The 17468-nt window shown below is 35.1% G+C and overlaps 1 protein-coding gene across 3 annotated transcripts in view; it reads left to right on the forward strand.

The window, feature by feature from the left end:
- LOC106464651 (elongation of very long chain fatty acids protein AAEL008004-like) overlaps nt 1-17468 on the forward strand; it is a 42548-nt gene that overhangs the window by 23891 nt on the left and 1189 nt on the right. For all 3 annotated transcript variants that reach the window (XM_022392402.1, XM_022392403.1, XM_013924810.2), the window contains exons 3-7: nt 9950-10140; nt 10911-10994; nt 11791-11847; nt 13733-13838; nt 14788-14924. In XM_022392402.1, coding sequence (XP_022248110.1) covers nt 9950-10140; nt 10911-10994; nt 11791-11847; nt 13733-13838; nt 14788-14924 — 575 coding nt within the window. The remainder of the gene's footprint in view (nt 1-9949; nt 10141-10910; nt 10995-11790; nt 11848-13732; nt 13839-14787; nt 14925-17468) is intronic.

A 17468-nucleotide genomic window follows, 5' to 3' on the forward strand; every position in this document is an offset into this window, starting at 1 on the left:
CACAAACTAGAGAGAAGCCAACTAATGAAGAGCATCATCCGCCAACTTTTTGGTTACTCTTGTCTGATTAAGTATCGGTATTCCACCGCACTCACGACCATATGTGTGCAGCACGTCTTTTTGTGGCAATGGGACGCGAGCCATGAACCCCTTAGTATGCAGTTTAGGTACTCTAACCATTAAGCAACGCCCGGCTCGAAAATTTGTTTCATAAAGCCGGATATAGAACCAAACCATGCCTTGAAACGACAAAAGTTTTGTCTAATACGTCGAAAGTACTTTTGAAACCAAAAGATGTTTTTTTATCAACAAATATAAGTTTGAATATTAAGTAAATCTGTTTCAAATTAATTAAGAACAAACAGAACACGCTATTGGCCAAACTCCCACTTTGTATAACCAGAATTTTCGTCCAAAGCTACATAAGGCTATCAGTACATAGACGTCTATAATTTTGAATTGTTGGACTAGAGGGAAGGCAGTTAATAAATGGCACCTACCGCCAACTTTTGCTCTACTCTTGTCTGATCGAATAGTAGGATTTAACCGTCACTCGTATAATAAACCCATGGCCCCAAAGTGCAAGTTTGTTGATGTTGTTTTTCAGCAACAGGACACGAACCATGAATCCTGGAACCTCGGTCCGGACGACTAACCATTAACCACTCCTGGACCGTTACTCACATACCTGGATTGTTTGTGATAGAGCCGCGAGTGGAAATTAAAGCAACGTCCAAGAAAGAAAATGTCCCGATTTTTTATGATTAAACACATGTCTAAGCGGAAAGTATCTAACATCGAATCTTCATACACCACCTGCTATCATACTTTATATCTTTTAATCACATTCTACGTCCACCTTGAGCTATAATGTTGGAGCTTGTTCTTTCGTTTTGTATAAATAATTAATCATTTCTGACTCCAAAACCATCAAACATAATGTGAAGTTTTCTTTCTTTGGGACTGGTTGGCGTTACAGTGTGATAGTCAATCCCGTTATTCGTTGGTAAAGAGTATGTGTGAGTTTTCTTATAGCAGAGCCACAACGGGCTATCTGCTTTGTCCACCAAGGGGAATCGAACACCTGAGTTTAGCATTGTATATCCAAAGACTTACTGTCCCTCTGGAGGATAGGTAGTGAGTAGCCCAAGAGTTGGCGGTGGGTGGTGTTGACTAGCTGCCTTCCCTCTACTCTAGCACTTCAATAATAGGGATAGCCCTAGAATAGTTTTGCACAAAATTCAAAACAAACTTTTCTTTTTGGTACAATTTGTTTAACTTGTTGCTCGATATGCGTAAGGAGTCCTGTCCAAATCGTATTCGTAATGCGCATGCGTGGGATGTAAAAGAAAAACATAGGCTTACAAAAATTTTAAAGAATCATGTTCTCTTTTCTTCGCTGCTATAAATGTAAATTGGTTTGCGTTCGCTATTTTGTCTACAAAACTGGAGAGAAAATGATATGATTTAGCCATAGTAATGAACGGAACATGTAGTGGTGCCAAACAGGATCGAATTTGGACTAGACTAGGATTTGGGTTAGAAATTTGCACGCTGTACTCTCGACAAAGGAACAGCGTGACTCTTCGCTCTTTGGATTCATAGTCGAATAGTTGCGAGTTCAAAGTCAGTTTGCATCATGCTGTTGTGTCCTTCAGAAGGACACTATTCCACTTGTGATGTTTCCATCATATCCAGCTGTATGATGGTTAACATCTGTTAGCTGAGAATCAACCTGCGATGGACTGACATTCCGTCAAGGAGAGAATGGGTTACAATTTTCATCCGCTTGTGCCACTGGATACGAAGTTTGAAACTATTGGCCTTATGTACCAATGCAAGGGTTTAATTTTTTAACTCTTTCAGTAAGATGGGATTTGTACGGGAATATAATTTGCCATATAGTGGTGCCAAGTAGAATAAAACTTGGACAGGGATGAGATTTGATGACACACCTCCTAACATGGGAGAAATGTTCATTAACAATAATGTATTCAGTAGTTTAAATGCGTGAATTAAGGTATGGTATATGGGCTATTGACAACGAGATATGGACTTATTCTGTAACGGCGGTAGAAGCAGTGTTAGTACCTGACGTCATTTGCACGTGACTTAGGGTGCTGGTTGAAGGATAAGACAAATTTCAAGAATAGATTTCTTGGGAAATCACTTTACCATAAGTGGATAAATATTCCTGTAACTGAACTTAAAACTTGATGTGTCGAAGACATTACTTGAATTTTAGTTTCAGTCTGTCGACTTCATTACGGCGAACGTTACATCACGTGACTTGTAATACAGAGCCCCCCCCCCCCATTTTGAAAATAAAATCAAAATAATTGCAAAAATTGGATCTTTTAGGAGGGAAGAATGTAGTGAAATTTCGTATTAAATTAAAATATATATATAAAAGCAATAACAACAACATCTAGCAAACATTATAACAAATCCAAATAAGCAATTTAACCCCTACCAGGGAAATCCCGAAAATTCCTCGTTTACGTTCAGAATCATCGCGCCTTCCCGTTTTCAAGATCCGCCACTGGATATCCCAATCTAGTTCATATACCAGCTGAATCGGAAATTCGTCAATTGGTTATACCGCACTGACAGCGAAGCATTAAAAAAAACTCAAAACGGGCACAATAGTATCGTTAATTCCAAAAAGGGATTGGAATCATGTATAACAAATCATTAGTTTCAATATCTTGTGAAACTAACAGCACGGTAGAGCCCAAAGATGTAGTGTTGAAGTGCAAGCAGCTGCACGGTGAATTACAAGACGATGTCCCTAGCGATTTTAAAATTAAAAATGTAATTTCTGCAATGAAGAGTAAATATAAGAAATATAGTATAATCCATATAGATTTCATCACGTTATATGTTCATTAATATTTAGTTTATTTTTTTTTCGTTTTAGAAGTTGTGCTAAGCTTCTTTCGTTGAAATCTAATCCCTCCCCTTGTTGACCATCCAAGGTTCACTACTAAAAGATGCCGGGCCGACTCGTGTGGCAATTGTTAAAAAAAAAAAAATTTTTTATCATTTGTTGAATAATCTGATGTTTATAGAATCGCATTTTAAAACCACAGACACACAAAATCTGTTAAAACTTATCTAGTTTAAAAACTATTAATAATAAATAAATAAAGGTGGGGCTAAGTTGTCTTGAACCTACTCAAAATGAAAAATGTTGCTTCTTTGTTTTTTTGCGGCTTGGCATGTTATCAAATCTTAATTCCTGCGGATGCCCGATGACAGATTGGTTAAGAAAACGTAACATTTTGCCACGTGGAGTGTCTTTTTTTAGGTAATTCTCGAAATGAAATTTAAAGGTGTTATGTATAATGACAAAACGTACACATCGAACTGACACTGAGATAAGCTATAAAAGTTTAATACATTGTTTTCGATCGGGACAAAAATAAAAAAGGCTAAAATAAGGACTTATGGTTGAATTTTATGACGTTTCTTAAATCTCCGGTTAATGAAATTTAATATGAACCATTAAAGTAAAGTATCTATCAGTTAGACAGTAACATTTAATATGAAATCCTACAGTAAATTACTTAGTAGCTAGTTAGACAGTGACATTTAATATGAAACCCTACAGTAAATTACTTAGTAGCTAGTTAGAAAGTGACATTTAATATGAACACCCTACAGTAAATTATGTAGTAGCTAGTTAGAAAGTGACATTTAATATGAACACCCTACAGTAAATTATGTAGTAGCTAGTTAGAAAGTGACATTTAATATGAATACCCTACAGTAAATTACTTAGTAGCTAGTGAGACAGTGACATTTAATATGAAACCCTACAGTAAATTACTTAGTAGCTAGTTAGACAGTGACATTTAATATGAAACCCTACAGTAAATTACTTAGTAGCTAGTTAGAAAGTGACATTTAATATCAGCCTCTACAGTGAAGTATGTAGCAATCAGAAAGCGCTATTCCATATGAACCCCAACATTCTAATATCTAGCTGTTAGAAAGTGGCATTTAACCATACAGTAAAGTATCTTGCGGTTATAAAGCGATATAAACGATACGACTGAGAGGAGTGAGTACAAGTTATCCATCCTGACTGCTATCGGTACGAAGGTGTAATTCTGTTGTATGAGACCTTGCTTTCAAGTTTAAGAAAACGAGTTCGCAATTCACTACTACAGGCAGTAATGACGTATTTTAGGCCTAAAATCTTAAACCACGTGAGAAGTTTTACTCGTAACTGAATTTCGTGTTCAACTAACAAGTTTTTGAAGTTCAAATTAATTACAGTTATATCTTTGGTATGAAAAGGACTCGAGAAACCAATTGGATCGGCTTTCATGTATTGATGACAAACATACAAATTGCACACAACGTTTTAAAAAATCGGTTCAAAGTTTGTTTGTTGTTAAAAGAAAAGCTATACAATGGACTATCTGCGCCACCGCAGGTATCGAAACACGATTTGTAGCGTTATAAACCCTCAAGTCTACTGCTGGGCCGTCGGGAAAAGGGGCATAAGGCTTAAATAAACTGCTACTTGTGACCTAAAGTTCTTTGTCTACTAACGATTACACAATAAATAAAATGTATTAATCGTCAAATTGATATTTTTTTTTATACCGTTCACCTATTGCAATAACACTTAGTATTGTGCTTGAACGGCCCCTAAAGCGACAAGGGGCTAAACGAGCGAATCAGAGACCCCTTGGGTTCAGTTACAATTGTCTCTAATTATCAACTATTGACCAGAGGGAAGGCACCCACCAGATAACAGCACCTTACCACCCACCATCAACGCTATAGGATTGACTATCACTCTTATAACGCACCTACAGTTTAAAATGTGTGTGTGGGGGGGGGGGGGTTATTTTGTGGTTTGCACGGATCCTAACCCCGATTTCCAGCTCTGAAATCCAGTGGCTTACCACAGAATCAACCTGCGCACCTAATTAAACGTTTTTAAGGTCATAGTTCAATCAATGCATAAGAAAATTAAAACCTATAATGAAAAGATTGCATTGAATCATAAGTGAAACATACAAACATGGAGACTTCAACTTCAACATTACTGAAAGACTACATATTAATAAGTAGAAAATGTATGTGGCTTTAAGACACAAGTACGTAACAATTTTGAGCTGACTAACATTAGCTTTTGCAAGAGAAGAATTAATTCTTTTAGGTGGTCGGGCTTGGCCAGTGTTTAGCTTGACAGAACTGTGAATCCGATGATTCACGGTTTACACCCCACTGCCGCGAAAACCACTGTCTGCAGTTTGGGGTCATGGCTACATTGTAAGAGTGATGGTTAAATGTCGTTCAGATAAGAGTAGCCAGTCCAATAGTTGGCGGAGGGTGCTGTTAACTTGCTGCCTCCCCCCTCTCCCGATTTGTCAGAGAGCCCTTGTATAGTTTGTGCGAACATTTTGAAGTAAAAACATCTTACCATCGTGTAACAGTAACGTGCGGGTAATATCAAATGGGTAGGGGCTCATTGGTAAAAACAGAATTTTTCAAGCATCATAAGGTAAGCGTTTCTTATTGGGGAGGGAGTGTTAGGAGAGACTGTACTTGTCTCTGGTAAACGTAAAGTAGAGAGTCATGCGAAGAAAACAGATCCTCTCTTATTCCTATTCAACTGGTCTTATAAACACTTAAAATCTAAACTACGTAGTGAATTCGTCCATATTAACACTTAATAACATGCAACAATTATTTCTTGTAGTATAAAGATCTTGTGTATTGTTCATTTTACAGATGAAATATTTTGTTTTATCCTAATAACTCGCAGTAAACAAGATGTGTGGACTCAGACGTATCTTTTAGTAATTGTTGACATTCTTTATGACTGAAATAAAAGAAGCAATTTTGGAGCATAAGGCAGGGGATTCAGCCACCCCTCAGTATACGTCACACTCGTGTAATATAGTTTCGTGATTTGGCGTAAACTTAAAAACGCTGTTATAAACTGAAATTAGAACTGACTATCTTAGTTATTGACTCCACACCGATTCCGAGACAGTTGGGGTTGTGTATTTTGCTAGAAAACTGTGCCGATTGTGAGCATGTATTTTAAGATGCTGACGTACGACCCCAAGAAACATCTGAATGGCCCAACTTGAAAATGTCTGTTTGTTTTTAATTATGCACAAAGCTACACAAGGGTTATCTGTGCTCTGCCCACCACGGTATCGAAACCCGGTTTCTAGCGTTGTAAGTCCGCAGACATACCGCTGTGCCACTGGGGGGCCAACTTGAAAATACTTTAGAAAAAAAAAAAGACTCGAAATACTCTCCCACCTCTCAATAAATAATTATTTATGTGAACTTAAAAACTGATATGTATTGAATAACTTATAACTCACTCGTTCCTTTTTTTTTGTCTTTTAGGAAGAATACGATTGACGTGGTGAAATGTATGTAGCGATTTTAAAGTCCAAAATATTTTGTTGTTGTTTTTTCTTGAGACTCAGTTTCAGCTAATTCTAGGCTGTAGCAAGAACTTAATAATCGTAACAATTGTTGAGACATCGTCCGCTCAGAATGAGCGAATAAGGTGGCTTGTGTCGTACGTGGATCACCTGAATAACAACATGAACGAGACAGACAATCTTGTTGCGACCAAGATGGCTTGTGTCGTACGTGTGTCACGTGAATAATAATATGAACGTGACAGACAATCTAGTTGCGACCAGTTTTACATTCACTTGAATTCAGCCATCGACTTCAGCGTGACTTGATCTTCAAAATATCTAAAAGGTCATAATGTTATGGACAGAGGGCCTATTTATCATATTATTGTGTTTGTTTCATTGTTGTAAATGCAGAACAGGAAACGGACCCCAAATTTTAGTGTTATAAGACCTCAAGTTTACGGCTAAGTCGCCGGGGGGCGGGGGTGGTTAAACTATTTACAAAACTAAAAATGATTAAAATAAAACTATAAGAATGATATAGCTAATGAAATTTACATTTTAAACGAAAATTTCAGTTCTCTCCACCAGTTCGTGATAAATAATATTAATCGTTAAAAATTGCTTTTTCAGTTAAAAAAAATGCATCACGCGCAAGGCAAAACAATTTTCTGTGGCATTAAATGACATGCGGTGATAATCAGCACGAGCTATCAAGAAAAATATCTAAATAACGCTGGCGTCAAATACAAGAGGTTGGAAGTATATGGAAGCACCAGTTCATATTATTCTTGATTTTTTTTTCATCAATTCTCTTGTGTTTATTTTATTTGCTTGAGAGGTTACTTAATACGCCTAACTTTGAAAAGGAAAATATTTTTGACACGACATAAGAAAGGTTAATATTGTTACGACAGCGGAAGTCACGTGACTCTAGTAACACGTAATGAGTATCTCGAACGTTCCTGAAGGCTCGAGTGTTTGCTAGACACGCGCTTTTATAGTATATAAGCCGGCAAATAAAGTGACGAGATAGATAATTGCAGACAGACAGAGACGGACAATTGAGTTAAGCGCGGTAATAAGTAAAGTGCGTGAATCGTTCGTTGTAAATTATAGCGTGTGTTTAACTTAAAGTGACTGTGGAAATTAAGTGTATTTCAAAGTTGAGTTGACAAAGAATAAACTAGTTTTATTTAAGAAAGGACTTGTATCGCTAAAGTTTCTGGGAAATAATTTGTACGGAAAATTAACAAACGAACAGAGACGTAACAATATTTATTTTTATGATTAGGCTTAATCGACTCATTTCTTGAATGTTTTCAACCAATGTGAATTGGCTGTAATCGAATATTATAGATCGTAATGACTTGAGGTTGAATCTAACATTTTCAGTTTTAAGATAACACTGATTTAACTCCTTTACAACAATTTTAAAATTCCACTTCTTACTCTGCGTGCTGGATTGGGAAGCCTAGGATCCATGATTAGGGTCAAGTTGTCGCAAGTTCGCCTTCTCCACCTTGGGGCCGTGGTTGCGTTATAAAAGTGACGGTCAAAACACACTTTTCGGTTTGAGTAATCCAAGAGTTGGCGGTTAGTGCTGTTGACTATCTGTCTTCCCTATAATAGCCTATCAGTTCAAGATTAGGGATGGCTAGAGCAGATAGCCCTTGTGTAGCTTTACATGAACATCTGAAATAAACAATGATTTAACCTCACGATTCTCAGAAAGGTCTTGTTCAGAATAACAAAACTTTCAGAACTAGACTCTAGAATCGGGATTTAGAAAAACTGATAGGTTAATAAATCATTCACAATTTTGAAACGATACGTCCTTGTCCTTTATAACATAACCGTTCCACTAATTGTGTAACAGATCGCCGCCAGGCCCTGTAAAGGCCCGTTTGTTTCGATAAATTGTCAACAGTGGCTGCCGACTTGCTCTTTCTACTAGATCAACAGGCCTCTGCTACGCCTTGGACTTGCCTTTACTTCCGCCCACTTGCCTCATCATCATCTGTATATATATATATATATATATATATATATTAATTTTTATTTATTTTTTTCCGTTCATTTTATTTGTTTATCATTATTATTAATTTTTCATTTATTTATTTTTCTATTTATTCGCCCATATGAATAATTAAAACGCTGACTACTAATTGAACTTTAACCTCTAGCCTCGAGCAAGGGTGAGAGAGGATTGCTAATCTTCGAGCACCCCACCCCTGATTATTAGTTATTTCTCCTGAAATAGTAAAGTTTAAATCAAAATTGCTCATATTATACGTAAAATACATAGAGGACACTATTAGTAAATTTTAGTGGGATTAATTGAAATATTGGTGATTGTTTTGTTTACATATTTGTTGTTATTGTAACACATGCCACCAATATAGTCATGGACCTACAAGCAATTAGGTGCATAAACAGTTCAGAAAAATATGTATAAAAAGCCTAAGGCATATAAGCTCCCATCAGTAAAACTAGGGTTAATGCTCGTTTCGAATTCTATAAACAATTTCCACAAATAAGACATTTTTAGGGTTTAAAGACCGAAAGTTGTCCGGAGCGTAGAAAACCTACAGGCCTAATTAATTATAATACAAATCACGTACATGACGACGTCGATGGTTCAGTGGTAAGTTAGAGGGCTTATAACGCTAAAAATCGGTGGACAGAGCACAGATAGCCCTGATGTAGCCTTGCGCTTTACAACAAACAAATGTAAACAGCAGAGCTGTGGTAGATATAAGATACACCTGGTATGCTATTTATTACATAACTCTGAGTTTTGGGTATTGACTCGAAGGAGACATAAGATACACCTGATATGCTATTTATTATATATTATATATATATATTATATTATATATATATTATTATATTATATTATATATATTATTACATAACTCTGAGTTTTGGGTATTGACTCGAAGGAGACATAAGATACAGCTGATACTCTATTTTTCACATACTTCTCATTTGAAAACTGAAAAGGACAGATTAAGTGTAATGTGGAAAAAAACACGAGTAGTTCAAGCGATTTTTATCCGAAATGAGGCTTATCTTTGGCTCATCGACAAACCTGAATGTTTACAACGCTAAGAGGTCGGGTTTCAGTACTCGCAGTGATCACAGCTAGGAATAGCCCATTAAGCAACAAATGGGAGACGTAACTGGGGAGGGAGGGGATCGATGGGGACACATACACTCCCAAATATATTTTACCTGTTAGCGTAGTACTTCTTTGAAAGTGAATAGCGACTTATGTATGATTAGCAGGAAAAGTCACTCCAACTTTGAATTCATTTGTCACAGTTAACACAACAAATAAGGTGCTTCCAATTATCCTCGTCTCCCTTCCCCAATTCATTTTTTTTCAACATCTGTGTGTGTGATGGAGCCTTAATAACTTGTTATAATTACTTATCTTAGTATGTTTATTTTATTTTATCTATACTTATAATTTATTCATTGGTTTCTAAATTTTGTATTGATAATTGTGATATTTTTATTTATTATTTTCGCAGACCCACGGACCAGCGACTGGCCCCTCTTAGGATCTCCTTTTCCTATACTTTCTATTATTGCTTCCTACGTGTATTTCGTGAAAGTTCTTGGACCCGTCTGGATGAAAAACAAGAAACCTTATTCAATTGGAAGGGTGGTCATTGTTTATAATATAATCCAAGTCATCCTGAGTGCATTTTTCTTCTTTTATGTGAGTAAATTTTTAACGATTTACATTTGTGTGGTAAATGAAAAAGTAATGTTTTTACACTTGCCCATTTTGCGGAAATGTAAATATTGTTTTGAAAAAGTGTATGATGTGCAACATTATTTTTAGAAACACTTCATTAATTAAAATATTTCGATATTAATTAATATAACTTAATTTCCTTTGGTCCCTGTGACATTAACATTATTTATAATGGTAACGTTAAAGCGTAAAAACCATCACAATTATCTGAATCAAGGAATCGATTACTGCCAAATAATATGAAATCTATAACGTATACCACCAGTTAAATTCTATCCAAGAAATTTCAAATTGTATAACGTAGAAAACGTCAATAAAGTACTCCCTATAAAATTTCAAATTCAATGACGTAAGTAACGTCGACTAGTTTAATTATAATTTCTGTTTACAGCATTATTATGGTCTAAGTTTGATTACTTGTGCTTTTCTTAAAAACAGATAAAAAATTGTTGAAATAAAAATTATTTTTGTCATACAAGAATTTATTTTTATTAGCGATTGTAATGTAAGCCTAACGCACATTAGCCTAACTTTGTAATATTAGGCTTAGGTTGTACTGCCTAATGGCTAATAGGGTTAGCGATTTCGTGGCTCTCAATTTAACGGAGGCCGTTTTAAATAAGAATGATGTAAATGATAAGGATTACTTTTTTTGTGAAGCTTTTCGAAGCTTGAGTAAATTTGCCTTGGAATCAAGATTTTCAAATTAAAAATGTTTATGTACGTTTCAGGGAGGGAGTATGACTTACTTATCGACCAAGTACAATTGGTTATGTCAGCCAATCAGTTACGCCACAGATCCAGAGACAATGACGGTAAATTTTTCTACATATTAAAATATAAGGTCTGTATAAATATCCTACTGAGAAATAACGTTTCTTTATTTGTAATATCTAACTTGACTGAGTTTCTTTAGTGCGTCTGAGGGATAATGAGATCGTACAAGTGTAAGAAAATTAATACAATCTCAGGATAGACTTTTATCGAACTGAACACACTGATTTTAAAGTAAGTCTTAACTCCAGGTAGAACTGAACTGAGAAAGCTCGCTTCAATTGTACAGGTAAATTACTAGTATTTATTTTTTCGTCCAGTTGGCAGTGTCATCTCATGCCTCTTTTTCTTTCACAACATTGGTTGGCTGTAACATACAGATATATCAATTTGACTAGCAATGGATATCACAAACACTGATCTTTTCAATATGGATGTTATATGTTACTGTAATATCACTTAAGGCTTAATAGACATTATCTAGCATAGAGAACTAAAAATCAAAGCCACTATAACAAGACGACTCTGGACCACATAGTTATGTAAAATTGCATAGAAACCAAATAAAAAATGTGTTTACAAATTCCTATTGAACTAAAAACTTTCCTTAAACTTTCAAATACTTTTAACTGCAGAAACAGAAAGAAGTATGAAAAACCAGACAGAATATTGAGAACGAAAACACAAACCTCCGGATTTTACTGTATTTTTATTTTAATTCAGAGTAAATACGTGGTATGTTCTTAAAATATTTGTTTACAGATAGCTTTTAATTTTTGTTGTTTGTGCTAAAGGTATCATATCTTATTAACTAACATTCCAAATGAATATTCACAGTTGGTGAACCTTGGCTGGTATTACCTTTTGCTGAAGATTTTTGAATTTACAGACACAGTAAGTTCGTGTTCTTCCACTTCACGATATCAATTGTAATAAAAAGTAGTTCTTACAGGTTAAAGAATCAGTTGTAGTAAAAAGTATTTCTTACACTTTACGACAATCTGTTGTACTAAAAAGTAGCTCTCATAGTTTACAGTATCAACTGTAATAAAAAAAATAGTTCTCATATTTTACGATATTAACTATAATAAAAGATAGAACATAAAAAGTCGAACTGTTAGTCCAAATAGGTTCTGGATTTTTGATAACGTTGTTTCTACTCTGCATCATGAACCACAATAGTGGTTCATAATGGAGATTGCACAGGAATTTCACAAAAGTTCTATTAGAACATACCGGCAAAAATCATATTAAAAAGCAGACTTGTTCTTGAAACAGCACTCAAGACCTTCTATCTTAATGGCTAAGGTTGCTAAAATATTGATAATAGGGAAAAAGTTGATTATCCGATTGTTAGACAAATATCAAACTAATCCATTTGTTCTTCATATTATTATTATTCATATTATTGCTGTTTCACATGCCTACAGAAAAAACGGCTATGAATATTTTATTCAAACCTGGACAAATCTAAAAAATAAACTCCTGTGCAGGTCACAGGAATACTTTTATGTTGATTCTTGAAAAAGAAGGAGAGATTTTCAGTTTTTTCATTGCTACTGGTAAAGTTTCTCTTCAAAGACAATCAAGCACCGAAGCATACGGCAAAAACTACTAGGTATACTGCGCTAAAATCTGTGCACAGCTACTAAACAAACTCCTGCGAAGGTTTTAGGCCTATTTTTAAGTTGATTCTTGAAAGTCGAAATTTTCTAAGTTCTTCTTTGCTACCAACAATAAGCTCTTCGAAGCCATTTAAGCACCGTTATACTATACAGAAACGCTTTGTTTTATTAGAGTAAACAATGTGTATATTTCTAATAGTGTCTCAAGCCTTATTATTATTGATTATCGTTTAACAAACCGCTACATAAAAAACTGCTACGAACATTTTAATGAAACCTGGACAATGTATAGTAATGAATGCAGTATTGAGTATGTCATAGGGTAGTTTTAAAATTAATTCAAGCACTTTCGTTTTTCGCCCTGAAGAATTTCTCTAAGTCCTTCACTTTCCGCCATTGAAAAACTCCGATGTTTTACTAATGCACATTAATTGGAAAATAATTTGTGCAAGTTGTAGCGCATTAATTGGAAACTGCCACGTTACGGATTCATCATTTCTCGAATTCACTGTTGTACTTTGTCTCTATGTAGTTTTCTGCAACTTTTTAAGTGAGTTTTCTAACAGTAAACAATTACCATAGTAGATTTCTCTACTCTTCTGAGTGGTGATTTTGTACTATTGATTTTCGTACTTAGCTGAAATTGTGAGTGACTATAATTACATAATACATGCGTTGTTGTTGTAAGTGACTTCCTTTGTACTCGACGTCTGTTAAATGTTAAACGCGTGTTTACACGAAACCTCAGGCAAACCACCGGGCTCAGTAAATAATAGTTGGGTGGAAAAAAAGCCAATGCAGCAGTAAACTTTTGAAAAAACATGCAACATTCATCTGAATGCATATGCACGTATGTAGCTTAAAATTTATTCTCTATAAATGGACATAAAAACTTAAGAAGAAAGATAATTAAAAACTGTTAATTTAAAAAAGGAAATACGGATCGTCGAAAAAGTCCAGAAAGAAGTTGAATCAAAATGCAAATATTATATTTTCGAGCCTAAGACTGTGAACTGTGAAAATAGTAAACAAACTAGGCTGGAAATTGGGATTTGTAGCTTTTGTGGTAATTTCTTGAAAATCAAGTAATAACATAATTTCGGAACGCTCTGTAAATCATGCTCATTTTGCTTCTTTTTTTTTTTTTGTCTCAGATTTTCTTCATTCTACGGAAAAAGTTTACCCATATCTCCGCTTTGCACGTGGTTCATCATTCTTCAGTTGCTTGGGGGATCTGGATCGGCATGAAATTTGGCGCAGGTATGCTGGAATCTAGCCGAAACTTATGTCCAAAAATACTATTGTATGTTGTGTTTTAATTTAAACGCTTGTACTGTTGTTTGGTTAGAGGTCACATGAAGAGCGCAAGGCTTAATGTATGGAATTTTCTCCAAACGTTCAAGGCAGTTTGAACCAGATATAAAGAGCGAGTTAAGGTAGAGTTAGTGTGTGAGTCCGTTAATCAGTTAACTAGTAACCAGTGCATGATTTAGTCAGTAAGTCTGTTGCTGTAAGCCAGTTAATTAGTTTGTGTTTGCGGCTAGAGATAAGAAAAAGTGCCGTACGTAGGAGAGAAAATTAGCAATTAAGTGGAATAATTAAATTAGGCCTATCAACCTTAGAACGTTATGTTAGTTAGTACTAAAACCTTGGATCTTGTAGAATAATCCAAAATATTCCGCCTATGAATAGAAACTGTTAAAAAACATCATCTATATGTGCTGTTTATATGTTGTATTACCTTTTCAACCTTTTTTGTAGTTTTTCTTGGGGGGGGGGGGATTCTAGTTTTACATGTACATATAGAAAAGCCCTGTGCCATTTCACTGAGGGAGCAAAATTTGATTGACGTTTCAGTCAGCTAATTGAATTTGTTAAATTATTTACATCTTAATTAATTGTAAAAAAGTATAAGTGATACTGAAAGGTAGTTAATACTGGTCAGGGTAAGCCCGGAAAGACAACTTTAACAACAAGCAAAATGGCTGGGGTAGCCAAGTGGATAGCATGCTGGGCTGCGATTCAGAAAGTTCAAGGTTCGAGCAACGATATGTCGCCGAACACAACCCACACTATAATAGTGACAGTTGCTCAGTTTAAAAGTAGATAATGCTGACTGGTTGCCGTTCCTCTGGTTAGGCATAAATTAGAGACATCAAAGCCTGAAACTTGTATGTTGCTAAAGTAACAAGCATTTGTGTATTTATAGGTGGCCATAACGCCTTTTTCCCATTTATCAACTGCTTCGTCCACATGATAATGTACGCCTATTACTGCCTAGCTGCTCTCGGGCCTCACATGAAGCCGTATCTATGGTGGAAAAAATATCTCACTATAATGCAGATGGTAGGTTGACGTCATTATATTTATAGATTTAAAACTATGTTTCTTAACAAAGAAGTTATATATAAAGCTATGTAAGATAGAAGTATAAATATGATACCATTTTTTAGTCAATTTAAAGTAGAACTAAATTATAAATGTGCTTTACTATCGTCTCCGGTTAATAGGGAAAGTTAGGAATAGCTATATTTGAACACCATAATTTTTTTGCATAATTCCACTATTTATTCTGTGCTATTATTGTAATAGATACGTTATTCAGAATAATATTATCATAATATATTATTATTATTATATTATAATCTAGTGGTTATGGCGCTAAACTCGCAATCTGCAATCTCCTAGTCTAGAACATACAGCCCGCGAGTAACTTTGCACGAAATCCAACAAACAAATATTATTATAACTTTTACTCATACGTCATTGGTATTATCGTGCTCAGTACAGAAAGTTTGGGCAACAATAAAACAACCAATAATTTAGATTACAAAAACTCTTTTTATTTCATATTGAAGTATATTTAAAAAAAAAAACTTTTTTATGGATTAAGTCTCAAAACGAAAATTATTTAAATATGCATTAGTTAAGCGGTTCTGATATTTTTTGTTGTTTTAATATTAATTATTAGCTACCAAACCTCCGCATGAGATGTTCTGTTTCGCTATATCTTTTTTCTTTTGAAAACAATCTAAAATCACAATGTTGGCTTTCTTTAAATTGGTTACTCTGTGCTGCCATCTAGTCGCAAAATAACAAGTATACCAACCAATAATATTTGGATACAAAGGAATACTAAGAAATTGGTAATTTACCATTAGTAGACTTAAAATTTCAGTATTAAAATTTTGGGGTTACGTTTTTTGTTGTTGTTTTATTAAATTATACGTATTTATAACCAATAACCTACGAAGCTCCTTTCTTATGCAAACGTACAAACCACATAAAGAAATGTTCTCGTTACCGAACATGCTCACCATTTCATCCTTGGGGTTGGTATAATGAAACGCTCAATCTCACTATTCGTGGGTAAAAGAGTAACACAAGAGTTGCCGGTGGGTGGCGCTGCTTTCCCTCTAATCTGTCACTTCAAAATGAGGGATGGCTAGCGTAGATAGCCTTGGGGTAGCTTTGCGCGAAATTATTATTTTATTATTATTATTGCATTACCAGCATTTGGACAAAAACTTAGGTTATAAGCCCAAGGTCATTTTTCTATAAATCTGTTCTGTTTACAGAGCATGCGTATTCTACGAGGTTTAGTCTAACTCGCTTTCAATGAAGTACGTACTAAAGTACGGAGGCAACGTACACACTAACGTACTACAATAACCCTTTTACAGTTTTAAATATTTGACTTATAGTAGTAGATATTTGACTCGTACTGTTAGTTCTTGTACTATTAGTCCTGGTGAACCAGCAATGGTGAAACGTTGGTTGAAATAAAGTTTTGTTTTTTTTATTATTATTACTGGGAGAGTACGGGTCTTTTGATTTTACTGCCAATGGTGGTCGAAAGACCACCTCAATATTCTAAAGAGTATAAAAGGTCCATTATCTTCTGATTATATTTTTTTGAATAAACACTTGACTTTCATGTAAATCACTTAAATTATTTGTGTATAAGAAGACCCCCCATTCTGTAATGCTGGCTACGCTCTTGCTAGGTGAATGTAGATATAGCCTGCTTGGGCTACTCTTTTACCAACGAATTGATTGACCGTCACATTATAACGCCCCCACGGCCTAAAGGGCGAGCATATTTAGTGGGACGGGGATTCGAACCCGCGACCCCCACATTGCGAGTCAAACGCCCTAACTCAGAACTTTACTACTGTACCCCTTTTACGGTTTTAGATACTTGACCTTTTATAGTTGTACATATTTGAATCATACTATTAGTCCCTTTACTACTCCTGATGAAACTGCAACGACGAAACGTTGGCTGAAATAAAGTTTTTGTTATTACCTAGAGAATAAAGGTCCTTTTTTTTCTAACGTTATTGCCAAAATATTTAAATCTCTCCAGTATACACTACAAAGTCTGAAAAACAAAGTCCTTGTAGCAATAGCCCTGGTGAAGCTGTAGCGGCCAAACGCTGGCTGAAAATAAACATTTTTAATTGTTATTACCTAGAGAATATATAGAGAGTATATATCTTTTTTTTTTTAATGTTTTTTGCCAACATCTCTGTATAAGCTCGATAACAACTAAGTTTACATAGAATTAAACCTAAATTTAAGCCTACGTGATATTCGGAAGTATTTCAGTTATTGCAAATGTGTGTTAATCTGTTCAGTACAAAATTTTAAAGGGGCTCACACTAAGATTTAAGTTGAGGGGTAGGGCTCGTAAGTTTTATTGGAAGAATGGACATCCCTGCTAAAAAGAAGTATGGCTGCGGGGCCATACTCAGCCACTGGTATAATGTACGTTCTTTACCGATGCACTTTTACGTTAATCTGAAGCATATGAAAGTTACAAAGAAGTATTACGTGTTAACAGACAGACAAGCAGATAGATAGATCGGATCTCCTTTTCTTTGACTC

This window comes from Limulus polyphemus, unplaced genomic scaffold (assembly GCF_000517525.1).
Source record: "Limulus polyphemus unplaced genomic scaffold, Limulus_polyphemus-2.1.2 Scaffold1710, whole genome shotgun sequence".
Lineage (NCBI taxonomy): Eukaryota > Metazoa > Arthropoda > Merostomata > Xiphosura > Limulidae > Limulus > Limulus polyphemus.